General features: G+C 36.9%; 1 protein-coding gene across 1 annotated transcript in view; it reads left to right on the top strand.

Moving 5' to 3' along the window:
• SEMA3E (semaphorin 3E) overlaps nt 1–17145 on the top strand; it is a 237114-nt gene that overhangs the window by 211011 nt on the left and 8958 nt on the right. The window contains exons 13-16 of the mRNA XM_028119036.1: nt 221–262; nt 1908–2074; nt 6221–6288; nt 8323–8462. Coding sequence (XP_027974837.1) covers nt 221–262; nt 1908–2074; nt 6221–6288; nt 8323–8462 — 417 coding nt within the window. The remainder of the gene's footprint in view (nt 1–220; nt 263–1907; nt 2075–6220; nt 6289–8322; nt 8463–17145) is intronic.

Here is a 17145-nt window from a genome sequence, read left to right as displayed (position 1 = left end):
CACTACTTTTTCACCTTACATATCTGTCCTATTCCATTAAAAAGAGTTCTTAAAAGAAAGCTATATTTAACATAATTATATGTTCCTATTGATTTGCTAAAATGAAAACTATAGGCTAGTATAGAACTAGTCACATACCTAATATGAGTTCACATGATTTACAACCATATTAAAGTATGTTCCTGTATTTCCTTAAAAACTTAAAAAAATTTTTTTTCAGGATCCAGTTCCTATTATTTCTATGGAGATTTCTTCAAAGAGAGTAAGTTTGTGTGTATGTGCGTGTGTACGTGTTTGTGTATGTGAGTCAAGGTCAAAGATAAAGAGCAGAAGTACATGTGCTTATACATGAACGAGTTACAGTTTTATTCTGATGAAAATATATGTGATTTACATGTAATAGATTTATTTTTCTATTATTAGAGGAAGGTAGATAAGAGTAGATTTACTTCTAGTATCATGATAGGATGTTATTCTGTAATTTTTTTGTTAAAGTTTTTGCGAAAATAACAGTAAAGGATGGTAACACAAGAGTGTGCAGTGAAACACAAAGCTCCTCTCCACTTTACTAGAACCAGTTTCTGGTGCAGATTTCTCCAGAAATATTATCTCAAATTTATTTATAAATAACCATTTATGTTTAGGCAAACAGGAACATGTAATGTTACTTGTTCTGCTACTTATTGTTTTTACTTTACAATGTATCTCACAGCTTATTCCCTCATTCTATGTATATATCTATATCACTCTTTTAAATGTTATAGGTTAGTGTGCACTATTGTTGGGAATGTAAATTGGTGCAGCCAATATGGACAACATTACAGAATTTCCTCAATGTATTAAAAATAGAACATGTGATTAAACAATTTCATTTCTGGGTATTTATCCAAAGGAAACAAAACACTAACTCTGAAAGAAATCTGTACCCACATTTATTGTGGCATTGTTCACAATGGCCAACACGTGGAAACAACCTAAATGCCCATCAGTGGATGAATGGATAGAGAAAATGTGACCTATATGTACAATGGAATATTATTCGGACACACAAAAAAAGAAATCCTTCCATTTGTGACAACATAGTGGACCTTGAGAGCATTACACTAAGTGAAATAAGAAAAGACAGATACCACATAAACTCACTGATATGTGAAATTGAAACAAACAACAGGAAAATGAGCTTGTTTTTTACAGAGAACAGTTTGGCAGTTGCCAGAGGCAAGGGGTGGGAGGTGGGCAAAATGGGTGGACAGGATCAAAAGGTACAAATTTCCAGTTATAAAGGAAGACCTGGGAATGTAATTTATGGCATAGTGATTATAGTTAATGATACCCTAATGTATATTTGAAAGTTGCTAAGAAAGCACACACACACACACACACACACACACACACACACACACACACAAACAATTCTTCCTGTATGTGTTGAGGAATGTTAACTAGACTTACTGTGGTGATCATTTCACAATACATACAAATATTGAATCTTTATATTTTACACCTGAAACTGAAATAGTGTTATTTATCAATTACATCTTAGTTTAAAAAATACAACAACAAAAGACCATTTACTTATCCAGTATGTTATTGGACACCTCTAAAGGTCTTTTAAAAAGACCTAAGGTATTAAATGATGAAAGAGGCTTTCTGTTTAAATAACAAAACAACAGTCAACTTCTTGAGATTTTGTCAAGCTCACTCTAGCAATTTTGTTTACGGGCGTCCAGGTCTATAAATATATTTCGTATCTTAGAGAAATGAAAGTACCAGTGTTCCATTACCCATCCTGAGTAACTGCAGTAATTTAAATGAACATTCACAGAAGTGATTGTGCATAAATGTGAAATTCAGTGAGCATTCTGTCCCTTTCTGCTAGCGGCCTCTCTGTTCTTTGATGTCTCTAGCAACAGCTGTATGTTGGATCCGCTTCTGCCGTGGCCCAAGTCCGATTCCATCAGTGTGACATGTACGGAAGTGCTTGTGCTGATTGCTGCCTGGCTCGCGACCCTTACTGTGCCTGGGATGGCATAGCCTGTTCCCGGTATTACCCAACAGGCACCCATGCAAAGAGGTGAGAGAGGCCTCAATGGGCTATTTCCCTTGTTTAGAAAAGCCATAACACTTTCTAAAATATTTTCCTTTCTACACACATCCCATGAAAATAACCATGTTAGTTTTGTTTAAATAAGCCATCATAATCATACTTTGTTCATAATCTAAGCTTTGAAAGTTGAATCTTACCTGAAAATAACTCCTATCAATTACTGTGTAGAGACTGGAGTTTTTATTGGGTTTTTAATTTCTTTTTAACCATGTTTGAATCAACTCTTCCCCCTCCTGACACTTTTGCTGCAAGACATGAGACCAGTTTAGATAAACTTAAAATGTGGAAATGGCAAGCCACCACACATGAGGGATTCAAAGACTTGAAAGAAAAATAAATAAATTCTAAAATACATCCTGCATTTGCCCCGTGTCCTCTCAACCAGCTGGTCTTCATTTATTTCATTTTGAAAGTGAATATGTTAACTCCTAGGCAAATGTATGACCTGTATAATTAATGAAATGTGTGATTTAATTCAACACAAATGAAAGGTACTTAGAGACCTCCAAACCCTGATGTGTACAATTCAGCGAGGTCATTGCCACTTGTAAAAGAAAGTAAATCTCAGGATTCTTTGAACAGAAGATCTTGAGGTCCAGAGAGTATTTTGAAGGATGGAGATATTTCTTTACTCAAGCCATATGAAATTGTGCGTGCTTTGTGGGGAAACATAAAAGAAAATATTTTTATTTATTATAAAATAAGCATTTACTTTTTTCTCCTAGTAAAGTGGCCAAAGACACTATAAAGCAAAAACACAGAACTATGTACAGTTTCCTTACTGAAAATTAAGTTTTTATTAATTTCAATTATTTTTACTCTTTGACTCTGGGTTACTTTTTTCAAACTTTTTTAAAAATTTCATTTAATATAGTTATTATATAAAAATCTCAATAATGTAGTTTGTTTTCAAGAATCAAGCAAATTGATTTTGTACAAATGCTTACTGATATTTAAAAACACTGCTTGAAGAATATAGCCATGTTACTATGTAAAAATAGTGTTCAATGATTTATTCACACACTACGCCAACTACCGTACTATGTGCATGGAGGATGGAGAAGTGGTCAGTACTCTGGCTATATGAAATTGGAACCTAAGGTGGAAAATGGAATTGTAAATAAGGATGATAGTAGGTCACTACTGAGCACTTATTACATATAAGATACTGGACTAAGCACAGTACACGTTATACATTATTTAATTCTCAAAATAACCCAGCCTTTGAGCTCAGTCTTGTAGGTGGAAATATAAGAAGATTCTAGTTAAAGGGAATTGTACAAAAGGCATAGAATGTTCAGGGAAAACCCTGTAGTTCCATAGGTTAGGAGTAAAGTAACTGGTTCTCAGGGTGGAAAGGTAATTTCACCGAAAATAATAAAATGAATTTTTTTATTGTTATTAGCAACAGTAACAGTGTTTGCAAGCCGTGCATCAAATACTTGTGAATAACAAGGTTTTGTTTTAGGCATGCAGTAGAGGTGATGAATGAATTCTTACTAAGCAGTTTCCGTAGCTAGATACTTCTTGATCCATGGTGCATCTTATTAGAGTATACATCCACAAGCTTGATAATATATTTACAAAGGGTGGACAAAAAGTTATTTAGTAAAAGTCAAACGAATGGGCAGAATCTTAGGAAGGAGCCCAGTGCTCGAGTCAGGAGCCGCTGTGCTCGTAAATGAGTGAATTCAGTTCAGTGACAAGTAATGGAGATCTTTCACTGGTGTCGGATTCTTTTGAACCATCACCCACCCCTGGAGGAGAACTTTTTGGATGGGTTCCAACACATGAAGGGAAAATAGTTTGCTTTTACAGCAATTCGTTGTTTCTTCAGACCTGACCAGCAGCAGAAATTAAAAACTGGTCATTAAAATAAATACTTTGCTGTTCACAGAGTGAAAATGAGTCAACAGAGGAAAAACATTAATTCGTAATCCAAACCACTTGTTTAAAATAGTCTTCCAAAATACACTATAATTTATAGAGCTAAGTCTTTTACTTCCCCTGGCCCTTATATTTTGTCTGTTTCCGGTGTGCTCTTAAAAAGTTTCTAAGTAGCAAGAGATAGAAGAAAAATAGGTAACTTTGAGAATAAAAGGCAACTTTGATGAACCTTCCTCAAACTCGTGAACATTTACGGTCTTTTTAATATGCTGAGGTAAAGGACAGTTATACGAAGATAGTATAAAGTGAACTGAACCCTTGTTGGGGGATGGGATAGCGTTCTTTTTAAATGCATGTGTTCATGACTTTAAACATACTCTGTGTTATTATTCACATTGCAAAATTTTGTGTTGTTATCCACATTGCATACCTAGAATTATCTGAATGCACCTCCCTTTATGCTCACATCACTCATATAATAAACCTGACAAAACATTTCTGCAGAGTAGAAACTATTTCCTGTTTCCTTGATTTACCCCTGCTCCATTACTCACCACTGCTCAGCAGACTTCGGATTCCCAGTACCAGTGCAATACTTAATGAAGGAAGGAATCCGCAAGAGCAGTTTACTTCTCATCCAGAGCTGCTATCGGTTACATATACCTGCACATGCTAGCATAAAATAATACAGAAGCAGAAAACTTTTTACTTTTGCTCCTTTTTTGTCAAGTTCTTTTTTCAGTTTAACCCAATAGAATGATTCATACAGCGCTTTTAATCTGAACTGTATAAAATCCCAGGGTTCTAGACAAAGTCTTCTAATCTACAATCTCTGTATTTTAAAAAAGCAAGCTTTGCACACAGGTCATAATTCTAAAAATTGATTGCAGATAGGCACCTGCCATAGCTTTCAATACAAGGAAATACTTAAGCCATTGTTTTTTAAGTATTGAGCTGTTAACTAAGACCTGAACTCACATGTGAGAAAGCACTCCATCTCTTGAAATGTTGTTCCATTATCATTATTTGGAGGCAATGAGGAGAGCCTAGAAAGAAAAAAAAAATTGAGATTGGAATAGATTTTAGATGTTGATCAATTAGACCAACTTCATTTTACAAAGGAGGACAGAAAGAACCAAGGTATGTATGAAATCAGGCAACATGTGAGTGATGGCATTGGGATTTGAATCTGGTTCCCTTTTCCAGATTTTATCATTGCATATGGTTAAAGCATTTCATTGTCACTTTGGAAGCCTCACCATCTCCCTCTGGGGTGAAACTTCTGCTTTGCCTTCTGTTTTTTCCTCAATCTTGAAGAAATGCCATGATTTAGAAAAGCAAGTGGTATTTTCTGCCTTTATGTAATACTTCTATTTTTATCTCTAATCTGAATTAATATGCTGAAGATTTTGATCTTGGAATTTCAGTGCTAATAATGATAATTTCCATTGTCTAATCCCTCGGAAAGATGCTTATGAATTTAAAACAAGATCTGTACTATAGAATTTTTTTCCCATGGATAAAGAACGTTGTTATTTTTCAATTATATATCTAAACAATCTGTAAAATATAAAAATACACTAGAAGTGATTCTCAGTCTAATAGCCAATCTTGCCATACAGCCAGTTAAGTATGTATTACACACAATCACATTGAATAGAGGTATATAATATCTACATATAATATCTGAATAAAAGAGTAAGTTGAATACATTATTAGTTTCTCTCTTTATTGCCAGCTCTGTTTGTGCTATGTGACTAGGATGGCTATAGAACAAAATATTTGGATACAAGTGCCTTTACCTTTTTTGCATGCACCTTATTCTATATAGGAGTTTTATAATTTTTATTTAAATAAATAGTCTGACTCGAATCCCACTCTCTTTCCTGCGTACCTCCTTTACCACCCCAAACATCCATTTGAAACAGAAGAATTCTTGTTGCACTAGATTATTAAACAAAATGTTAAGAGAGCTTTCTTAAATTATTTCAGGATCCAGAATTCAAACTTATGTGAACGCTTAAAGAAGAGTTTTATATAGTTCTTATCCATTGAATAATAGTGGAAATAGAAACTATGAAACTTGAATTTTATCCTTGTTTTGTATGACAGATCAATTTTTTTCAGTAGCAGAATACTACTTGAGTCCTTAATGCAGTTGGCTGCATTTTAAAGTCTGGAAAATTGAAATCTGAACATCTCCTAAATGCATCTACTTTCTTTCAGGCGATTCCGCAGACAAGATGTTCGGCACGGAAACGCCGCTCAGCAATGCTTTGGACAGCAGTTTGTCGGTAATCCAGAGAAAATCAATTGCTATGGGTTACTCGGGGTGTACAGTGAAGATAAACTGCAGACTTCTTAAAAGACTTCTTGTTTCCTTTGTGATTGATATATACTACAACAATGTTACTGATTTTTTTTTCCACGTAGCTAAAATTTTGTGGATTTTAAACACCGAAAATTTTAATTATATGGGACGTATAATTTTTAATTAATTAGGAAAATTAATTCTATATGCCACTACGAAAACCTTACTATTAGACCTCAAAACAGGAGGATCTTAGAACGAGATGCCACGGTGATTTGTAGGACCTCTCTCTCCGTCTCAGCCCCGGGAATATCTTCACCATTTTATGCTACCCATGGTAATCTTATCAAGGGTGATCAAACTTGTATTAAGTCACCTACTAAGCTTTGGGGTAGAATAAAGTGAAAAACTTTGTCTTCCACAAGAGTAGGGAAGCCGAGAGCTCAGGCTGATGGAGCAGATGGGAGTTTCTGAGGAAAGGTAGTGAGTGGTCTGATGGGTAAAGGATGAGAGGAAATTTCTGCTTCAGCAAATGTAAGAAGTCACACAACACAGAAAACCATGGTCCTGACTCTTCACATCGTGTTGGTGGTTGGAACTGGCTGTGATTGGTGTCCCCAGTTTCACAAGGAGGTACCAGGGAGATGAAGCGTCGTGACTGGGAGACGAGGAGTGCTTATATACAATCCAGAGTTGCATAGCATCTGTTCACTAGACCCAAGGCTGAGTGAGCATTTGGTGCAGGACATAAGGCTTGGACAACATTGGCTAGAGGAAGGCAGGATCTTAATCTAGGAAAATTTAGGCATCGGTTTTGAAAGTGAGGAGGACTCAGGCACAAGGAAAAAATTCCCAGGTTCTAGTTACTGAATTTGATATTGGTTAAAACAACAACGAACACATCCACTTGTTTTTTTTTTTTTTTTTAAGATTTTATTTATTTGAGAAACAGAGAGTGAGAGAGCGAGAGAGCACAAGCAGGGGGAACAGCAGAGGAAGAGGGAGAAGCAGGCTCCCTGCTGAGCAGGGAGCCCCATGCGGGGCTCGATCCCAGGACCCTGGGATCATGACCTGAGCCGAAGGTAGCAGCTTAACCAACTGAGCTATCCAGATGCCCTGTCCACTTGCTTTTATTCCTCACTGCAGTTAAGTGGTTTAGCCTGTATGCAAATTTGAGTTCAAGTCCAGTGAGAGCCTCCCTGGGCCAAGATAAAGATTATAATCAGGAAGCTCTGGATCAGAAGTCTGTAGTTCAGTTTTGTACCCTTTTCTTACTGTAGGAGCCCAATATTTGGATAAGTGCAGTCCCTTGACAAGATCTCACTCACACTTGTGTTTATGTAGCACCATATCACCTTGATTTCTGCTTTCTGCTTTTGTTTGTAACCATGGATTTTTGTCTTACATTTTACTAGAATATTTGATGTTCACCTTCTCTTGCCTGCTCTGTCAGTGGATATCATCACTGATTTTCCATGCATTTAACACTGATGCACCTTCTTACTGTCCTGACTCTCCTGCTCTTTGGACCCACACTCCCGTTTACCTCCTTCTGGTCCTCTCCATAGCCTGCAGTGCTTTTTAAAGCCTAGATTTTGGTACGCCACTGTCCCTAAATATCTCCTTTAAATGACCTTGCATAGAAATTAGTAGTAAGTCCTGAAAGCTATTCACTTTGCTGTAGGAATCTAAATGAAGAATCTCTTTAAAATATTATTTACTGGAACGCCAGAGTGGCTCAGTCAGCTGGGTGTCTGCCTTTGGCTCAGGTCATGATCCCAGGGTCCTGGGATCGAGTCCAGCATCGGGCTCCCTGCTCCGCGGGGAGCCTGCTTCTCCCTCTGCCTGTGGTTCCCCCTGCTTGTGCTCTTTTTCTGATAGATAGATATAGATAGATAGATAGATAGATAGATAGATAGATAGATAGATAGATAAAAAAATAAATAAAATCTTTTAAAAAATATTATTTACTGATAAAATCAAAGTCTTAAAGTTAATTTTAGTATTTATATTATAGGGGATGCTTTGGATAAGACTGAAGAGCGACTGGCATATGGCATAGAGAACAACAGTACTTTGCTGGAATGTACCCCACGATCTTTGCAAGCAAAAGTTATCTGGTTTGTACAGAAAGGACGTGACACAAGAAAAGAGGAGGTAATTCATAGCTGCACATTCACGCCGTGATGTCTTGCTTATGGTGTGTGATAGTAAATAGATGATGACTTATTTGGTATTTAAAAATGAATCAGTCTATGGGGGGTGGGAGGGATGGGGTGGCTGGGTGATAGACATTGGGAAGGGTATGTGCTATGGTGAGCGCTGTGAATTGTGCAAGACTGTTGAATCACAGATATGTACTTCTGAAACAAATAATGCAGTATATGTTAAAAAAAAAAGAAGAAGAAGAAGATAGCAGGAGGGGAAGAATGAAGGGGAGTAAGTCGGAGGGGGAGACGAACCATGAGAGACGATGGAGAGGGGAGGTGGGTGGGGGGGATGGGTTAGCCTGGTGATGAGTGTTAAAGAGGGCACGTTCTGCGTGGAGCACTGGGTGGTATGCACAAACGATGAATCATGGAACACTACATCCAAAACTAATGATGTAATGTATGGTGATTAACATAGCAATAAAAAAATTAAAAAAAACTAATGATGTACTGTATGGTGCCTAACATAACATCATAAAAAAATAATAAATAAATAAATACAAAAAAAAACTAATGGGAATCATTGTCATGAAAAAAAAATGATTCAGTCTATTGTGCTATACATATTGTGCTAAAAAGTGGATTTATTTATTATGTGTGATGTATATACTTATAAAAAGTTTTAATATACACATAGATTGCTGTGTATATATAATTTATATATGCTATAAAAACCTATGTGCATATATAAAATTTTTATGTGTATAAATATACATGTAAAGACATATAAATACATATATTAAATACAAAATACATATATACACATATAAATAAATTATATGTGCATGTATGTGTGTATGTATAAACTTGGATTCTGAAAATTGGACTTTTATTCAGTAGGTACTCTTAGCTTCATGATTTTAGTACCTTGTTGTCAAAATGATCATCTTAAATTGTATCACCCAAGGCAGTGTTCTAGAAAAATAACAAATTTAAACAACATTAACACGTATATCTTAGACATAGGGATAATAGAATTAAAACAACAGCAACAACATTAAACCAATTGTTTGATAAAGCAGTTGAGTCATATATGAAACATTGCCACAGGGGTTCCATTAGTGCCCACTGGGAACAAAAGAAAGGCATCAGTTTGTCCTTTTGAGTAGGTTTAGTGGTGGAGATTATATTTCTATTATCATCTAAATAATGAGAGAGGAATCAGTTGTGCTGCTTTTATAGATGGAAGAATAGGGAGCATTTAAAGCACACATAAGGGATAGTCTGGAGGCAGTTACTGGATAATCTTTTTATGAGAGTCTAGGGATCTGGTTGCATATTGGCCAGTGTCAAGGGCATGAAGCACTTAGTAAAGGCAGGTAAAACGTTAGGGATGCTAATGTGGGCTTTGAACTCAATTTTCACAAAAGTTGAATTATAAAAATAGAAAGAATGAAATTTGGTTAAATAAAGGGAAATAGATCTTGGTGACTGCTAGCAAAATGTTTCTTGGTAAAAAGAAGGTAGCAGATTGAATAAGGGAAAGAAATATTAGACACCTGCCATAGGACCCAGGGACGAGCTAATAGGGACACAGTGGGTAGAGAAGGAATCAGTGTAGCCATCAACTGTAGAACCCAAACGTAGAGCACACTGACTTTTTATGCCTATTTTTCCTAGTCTGTTGTTTAACTAAAAATGCAACGTATTTTTGGTCCAAAATCATACAGTACATTCTGGGAGAGGATTAAATTTGTAAATCCCATGTTCCTGGAATAGTTATTAGAGAGGAAGGCACTCAACAAAGGCACTCTAGAAAGGCAATCACGGACAGGAAAATTCTTCTGAATTTTCATGACATCATAAGAATAAACATGTGTTCTAAAATGTTACAGCATATTGCACTAAAGTACATTGTTGATTTAGCACTACGGTATTTTCCATTTGACAAATCTGATGTGAAACTGATTTTTAAATTCCGTCATAATCCACTTGGCAGGAGAGGGCCTGGGAATATTCTGTAGCTCCTTTCGGTGAACGGCTTCAGAAGACAGAGAAGTCATTCTTTCATCAGTGGCTTTCTTCCCTCAGTGTGTTCTGTTTCTAATTTGGAAGTCACTATAATCTGCCTCATTTGGAAATCTCTACCAAATCATTTTGACAGGCTGCATCCATCAATGTTCAATTATAAGCTTCTTTCTCCTATTGTGGATATAATCTGCTTCTCCTTTCCCCAAATTTTAGTTTCTGTTTTTCAAATTTCCATGACTGATAGATTTACTGATACTTGAAATTTTGAATTTACTCCATGCATTAGGTGTCATCATCATTGAATCCTTGGTTTCTATAGACACAACAGTGTATACTGATTTATTCACAGTTCTAGAACAAAACACAAAATTGCTGACTTCATAAAAAGGTGGATGTGTTTGCTGAATGCACGGAGCAGAATGACTTTGATTGTCCTTTTAGAGTTTGTTTTAAAGTTCTTTTAGAGTCTTTTATGGAGCTTTTAGAGGTTTTTTTCTTTAAGACCATTTTGTTAAAAGACCATTTTATTATAGTTACTATGGACAGAATTATTTTGTTATCATATCTTGACCATTGTATAAGATCTTGAAATTCATCCACTCCATTTCTTACCTCATATGTAAATGCTTTTAGAGTACCCTTGACAGTAGCCAGCAAGGTTCATCACAGACACTTCAAGCTGTAAGTCATTAATTTGAAGTCAGACCATAGCCTTTGTAAAAAAAAGTTTTGATTGTGAGACACACACACAACATTTTTGAGTCTGGGACTTTGGCCTGCAAATCCAAACTCACCTCTCTGGAAACCATATATTCAGGTGAATAAAATTTTGCTCAAATAAAGCTTTTGAAATGATACGTAGCTGAATTGCTAGAAAACATCTCAACATTCAGTTATCCAGTTTCTTTCTCTTTTTTTTTTTTTTAAGGTTTTATTTATTTGACAGACACAGCAAGAGAGGGAACACAAGCAGGGGGAGTGGGAGAGGGAGAAGCAGGCTTCCTGCTGGGCAGGGAGCCTGATGCGGGGCTTGATCCCAGGACCTTGAGATCATGACCTGAGCCGAAGGCAGACGCTTAACAACTGAGCCACCCAGGCACCCCAGTTATCCAGTTTCTAAACTGGATTACTGCTCTTCTCTCGAATGGGCACTTTATGGTCTCCTGCTTTCTTAAATACCACATGTGAACCACATCTCTGTACATTTTACTAATTCCATAAATATTTATCGAAAGCCTGTTTTGCAGGTAATTCTTATGGGAATATTTTTCCCTTGGCTCAGTGACCTTAGTTAGGATGTGCATCAGTTCTTGTGATATCCTGAGGGAAAGGATTTTAATAGAGGACACTTTACAGGTGAGGCTGTTCTTCACTGTGCCTCTACCACACACAGAAGCTGCAGTAGTAGGTAGGTGCTTACCTTACTGCTCTTATGTCTCACAAATGCGCATTTGAGGTCATGGACCTCTTCCTACAAATGTGGAAACGAAAACTGAGAGAGGTATAGGTAACAAACAACATCCGTGACGGACCCAGGGTTTGAACTCAGATATTCCTGACTCCAAAGCTGAGCTGCTTCCCACGTATTCAGCGTCTAAGTACCGAGAGGAATTTGCTCTGTGCATTTAATAGAATATACCATTTTATTCTAAAACATGATTTACAAGTGACATAATTGAGACACAGAATGTTTAATCACTTCCCTGGTTACTGACAGCTAGTAAAGTTGACTCACATCCACGTATCTGTGGGTTCTCTTTACTAAACCACACAGCCTTCTGAAATCAGAACCCTAAATACAGTTTCAGATGCTTTGGGACATGTAGCAAATGGAAGACAATTTACAGCCAAAGTTCTGTAATTTGACTTCTGAAAAATGGTCCTGATATCTGCTTGATTCTTACCTATATTTTTCTCATCAAACTTCGGTGAAGCATGCTATTGCAGCCATGGGGGCAAGAACAGTAGTCCTCATGTTTAGATGTTAAGAACCACCAGTAATTGGAACAGTTCCCACTCTAAGCAGTGATACCATGAATCCTTATTATACAAGGTATGCAGTGTGTTTCCATTCTCAGTTTCTCTTTCAGGCTTTATTTTATGTCTGTTGGTAGAAGGAGGGTTCTGTATCAAATTAAATGTTCTCTCTCACTTGAGCCTATGTAATAGAAAACCAAGAGCACTCTACCTCGTTTTCTCGGGTTTTTAACCAAACTAATGCTTCATTCTTTTGCAACTTACCTATTGAGCATCCGATATGCCCTGTTTTCATAGAACCTGTATTGTAGAGAACAGAGGAAGATGATGGTGTTGATGAAAACAGTAGTACAACTAAATATAAGAACCATATTTAATGTATCAAATGATGATGAGAAGAAAAGTGCAAGAGAGATTACCTGCAGGGAGAGGTTGCAGTTTTAAAGGGGTGTTCGTGGAAAGTCTTAAACTAAGAGGGTCACCAACTCAGTGACATTTGAAAAGGACTTGAAAGAACTGAGGTAGTAGGCCATATGCTAGTGTTGGAGAACTTTCTGGATAGTGGGAACAGTAGATGTAAAGGCCCTGATATATTCAAGTGCACCTGAATGGGAGTTGGGACTGCACCTGATATATTCAAGGAGCCTTTGAGTGAAGGGCAGTGTGGCTAGAAGGGAATGAGCAGTAGGGAGACTAGTAAACTGTGGGTCAAAGAGTGAGGGAAAGGCCCTGCCCGTGCAGGGCTTTGTAGGCCCTTATAAAGGGCTTTGGTGTTTGCTCTGCGTTAAGTGGATGGCCATTGTGTAGTTTCCAGCAGAGCCATGACGTGATCAAAGTTTGGTTTTAAAAGGTTCTATTAAGAATATAAAATGTGGAGGTGGGGAGAAAGGCAGAAGCAGGTGATCATTGAGGTGATAGGGACATAAATCTTTATGTTCGCTGATACAACATTAACTCTGTATGTGCCCTTTACCTTCAAGGTCAAGTGGTATACACGTGACTGCCTCATACACATAACAGCAATGTGACTTGCATGTGCTCTCTGTTCTTATTGAGAATCCTGAAGGCTGTTTAACTTCCCAGGTGGAATACTTTTTCAACCTTCTGGTCTTGTCTCTCTTTAAGTGTCTGCAATTAGTATTTTGAACATAATAAATACTCAGAGCGTACATTAATAGGTCATGAATAAATCATAGCCTTAGCCCGTTAGAAGCCTAAAGTCTTACAGTGAAAACAAGAATGTACACAGATAATTATAATATATTCTGTTCATTAAAGGTATGCTGAAACTTCAAGAAAAGTGTCCACCAAAAGGTTGGGTATGGAGGTTGCATGATGGACAATCGGGAAAAGATTCAAGGCACAGGTGACATGTGAGCCAGGTCTTAAGGGATGAGTGGAAGTTAACTACCAGGGAGAATGGGATAAGCACATGTGTGGGGATGAGAAACAACGTGGTATGTGTAGATCCGTGGCGGGAAATAAGGATGCAAAAATAAGTAGATAGATCAAGGGACCACTTCACTTTATTTATAAGCCAATGAGAACACCTTAGACAACTCTTTAGACACATTACTCTAGAAACTTGCATATAGGCTTTGAGGATAAGCAGGTGTCAAGAAGACTATTTAGGAGGGTATTTCAGTAGTCAAGTGGAAGATTTTTGACCGGAACTAAACAATGGTAGTAGAAAGGGAGAAAACAGTTTTCATTTTTATGAGATAACATGGAATGCATTTGATTTTTGAGATAAAAGAGAAGCAATCAAAACGGTTCACATGTTCTTGGTTTGGGTATTTGTGTAATTGATGGTGCAGTAACATGATCTACAGGGAGGAGCAGAAGGTGTAGGAGAAAAATGTTGAGTTCATTTTTGTCTGTGTTGAACTGGGGTCTCCTGTAGATGGAGCTTTCCTTTGGTAAATATATGTTTGGGAATATAAAATTCAAAAGAAAGACCTGGAATGGCAAGAGATATGTGAGAGACATCAGCAAAGAGGTAGTAATTAAACTGATGGAGGTAATAAACGTAAGAATAGTATAGCAGCAGTCAGTACTTAAATATCACTTACTGTGTGCCAGGCACTGTCCTAACAATTTTAAGTATATTAATACTCTTAATCCTCACAACAGCCTTATGAAATAGATACTATTATTGCCCCCACTTAATAGATAAAGAAACCAAAGCCCAAAGAGATTGAGTTACTTGCACACTATCACATAGCCTATGAAATCAGTCTGAATTCAAGACTACACATGCTGGCTTCAGTTATAGGCCCTTGGTCACAATGTCATGGTGCCTCCAACTGCCATAATTTACCTTGGAGAATGAGTAAATAAGCAGTGTGAACCAAGCCTAGAAGCAAAGGGGAAACCCCACCTAAGGAAAAATCAGAAGACAAATTCTAAAAGATAAGGTGAAAACAGCAAAACAGATAATAATTATAGTTCTCATTCATTTAAGGCCTACTAGGGGCCCTGTGTGATTCTAAGTGCTTGATGTGTAGTAACTTATTTAAAACCTACAATGGTTTTCTGAAGTACTTAGTAGTACTATGTGCATCACAGAGATGAGGTTAAGTACTGATGCCAAGTATGACACTGGTAAGTACCTTCAGAGTAGTGTAACTTAAGTAAGTAGACATCATGGAATCAGGGGAGTGTGAAATAATTGATCTCAGGGAAGAGGAACTGGTTAAGGATAAAGTCATAAACCCTTTGAAATTTTCAGAAAGTAAGTACCCAGTGTCCCCTGAGAATGTGCTCAGTGGAGTGGTTAAGCTAGGAGAGGAGCCCTCTAGCAATAGGTTAGGTGATGAAGGAGGCTGTGGGGAATTAGAAACAGCTAGTGTAGTGCATTTTACCTAAAGGTTTGAATGAGAAAGAGAGAGGTCAACAGAGGGAGACAAGAGTAGAGAAAACTTGCGGGTTTTTTTGAGTTACGAAGAAAGGTGACTTGGTCACGTTTATAGGTAGAAGGGAAGAAGCCATCAGGAGGAGAATGTGCAGCTAATTAATGAAACAAGATAAAGAGCTTATGAAAGAGAACCTAATTGTGGACAAAAGTTAAGGGATGAGTTTCAAGAAGGAAGAGAAAAACCCCTCATTCTCTGAATTGGGAAAAAAGAAAATATTTTATGAATGTGGATGAAGAAGATAATTTCATCCACAAAATCCAGGTTTAGCTGTTCTAAATTCCTTATCTATAAATATTTAAATTTGGAATACCAGTTCAAATTTTCCTCATCTATATAAGGATATATAAATTATATTTTTGTGATTACAGAGGACAAAACTGTTATAAACATAACTAAATCACCTAAAGTGATACACCCTAGTTTATGAATTCTCAGTTCCATGTACTTGAATTTATAAGCTTCCAAAATAATTGCAAAAGTTTAATCTTGAGTAACATTCCAAAGGAAAGGAATTCATACTTGTTAGGACACTTGGTTGGACAATTGAAGTATTTCTCTGTGCATTTCCATTTCTCCAAAATGCACAAGGACTACATTTTAAAACTTAAGTAAATGAGGGAAAATTTACATATGTATTTACGGCTTAGATTTAAATGTTTATTCACTGTATGTACTTCTCAGTTATCACAGTAAAGAAAACCATAGCTTCTTCGAGCTACTCAGATTAGTAAATAACTTTTTACCTTAATTGTAATTATAATTATCCCTAAATTATAATACTCATTTTGAATGTTGTAAGTTTGGAGTACATGATTTTAATCTGAAAATAGAGTATTTCTTTGAACCTGACAATGACTTAAAGCAGAAGTTGGCAAACTACAGTCTAAAGGCAAACCTGGCCCTCCATCTCTTTTGTAAATAAAATTTTATTTGAAAACTGCCACACCCATTTGTTTACCTAGCATCTATGGATGTTTCCATCCTAGAACCACAAAGTTGAGTAGCCTCATAAGAGTGACCATATGACCTGCAAAGCCCAAAAACCTTTACTGTATGGCTCTTGACAGGAAGTTTGTTGGCCTTCAATTTAAGATACAGTGAAGCTTTATTAAATGAGTATTATTGTGAAAAATGTCTCTGTATTTTGGAGAAAAAAAATTTCATGAATAACCAAGCCCTCAGTTTGTGCTGAGCACTATAATTTCATTGGAATGAGTTTTCAGTAAAACCAAGCAATATGAATAGTTTCTTGGAATGTGTTCTTTTGGACTTTAGTCCTTAACTGATAAAACCAATGTGTATCCCAAAGATACTGTAAACAAGGTTGAGTTCCAGGAAGGAGTTGAATTAACATACACAAATCCCCAGTGTAGAAATTGGGGGGCAATCCCAAAACACATAAAATATTCTCCAAACTGATTTAAGGCAGGCAAGTAAGTTGCTGGTCCATAAGACCAGCATCACACTTTATCCTTTGGTAAGCATGAAAGTTTCATTTTCCCCTTGATCCTCATTGAACTTTCCATTGTGGATTCTTTATTTAAGGGAAAATATTTTTGTGTGTGCTTGTGTGTCTTAAAAATAAAATATCTCACTTTAAAATAGCCGATTGTGGGCGCCTGGGTGGCTCAGTTGGTTGGGCGACTGCCTTCGGCTCAGGTCATGGTCCCGGAGTCCCGGGATCGAGTCCCACATCGGGCTCCCTGCTTGGCAGAGAGTCTGCTTCTCCTCACCCTCCTCCCTCTCGTGCTCTCTATCTCTCAT

This window comes from Eumetopias jubatus, unplaced genomic scaffold, assembly GCF_037043125.1.
Source record: "Eumetopias jubatus isolate StellerSeaLion01/CBP00866 unplaced genomic scaffold, mEumJub1_p1.0 scaffold_14, whole genome shotgun sequence".
In the NCBI taxonomy this organism is placed as follows: Eukaryota; Metazoa; Chordata; class Mammalia; order Carnivora; family Otariidae; genus Eumetopias; species Eumetopias jubatus.
Note: the sequence above shows the minus strand (reverse complement) of the source record. Positions and strands in the feature narration are given on the sequence as shown.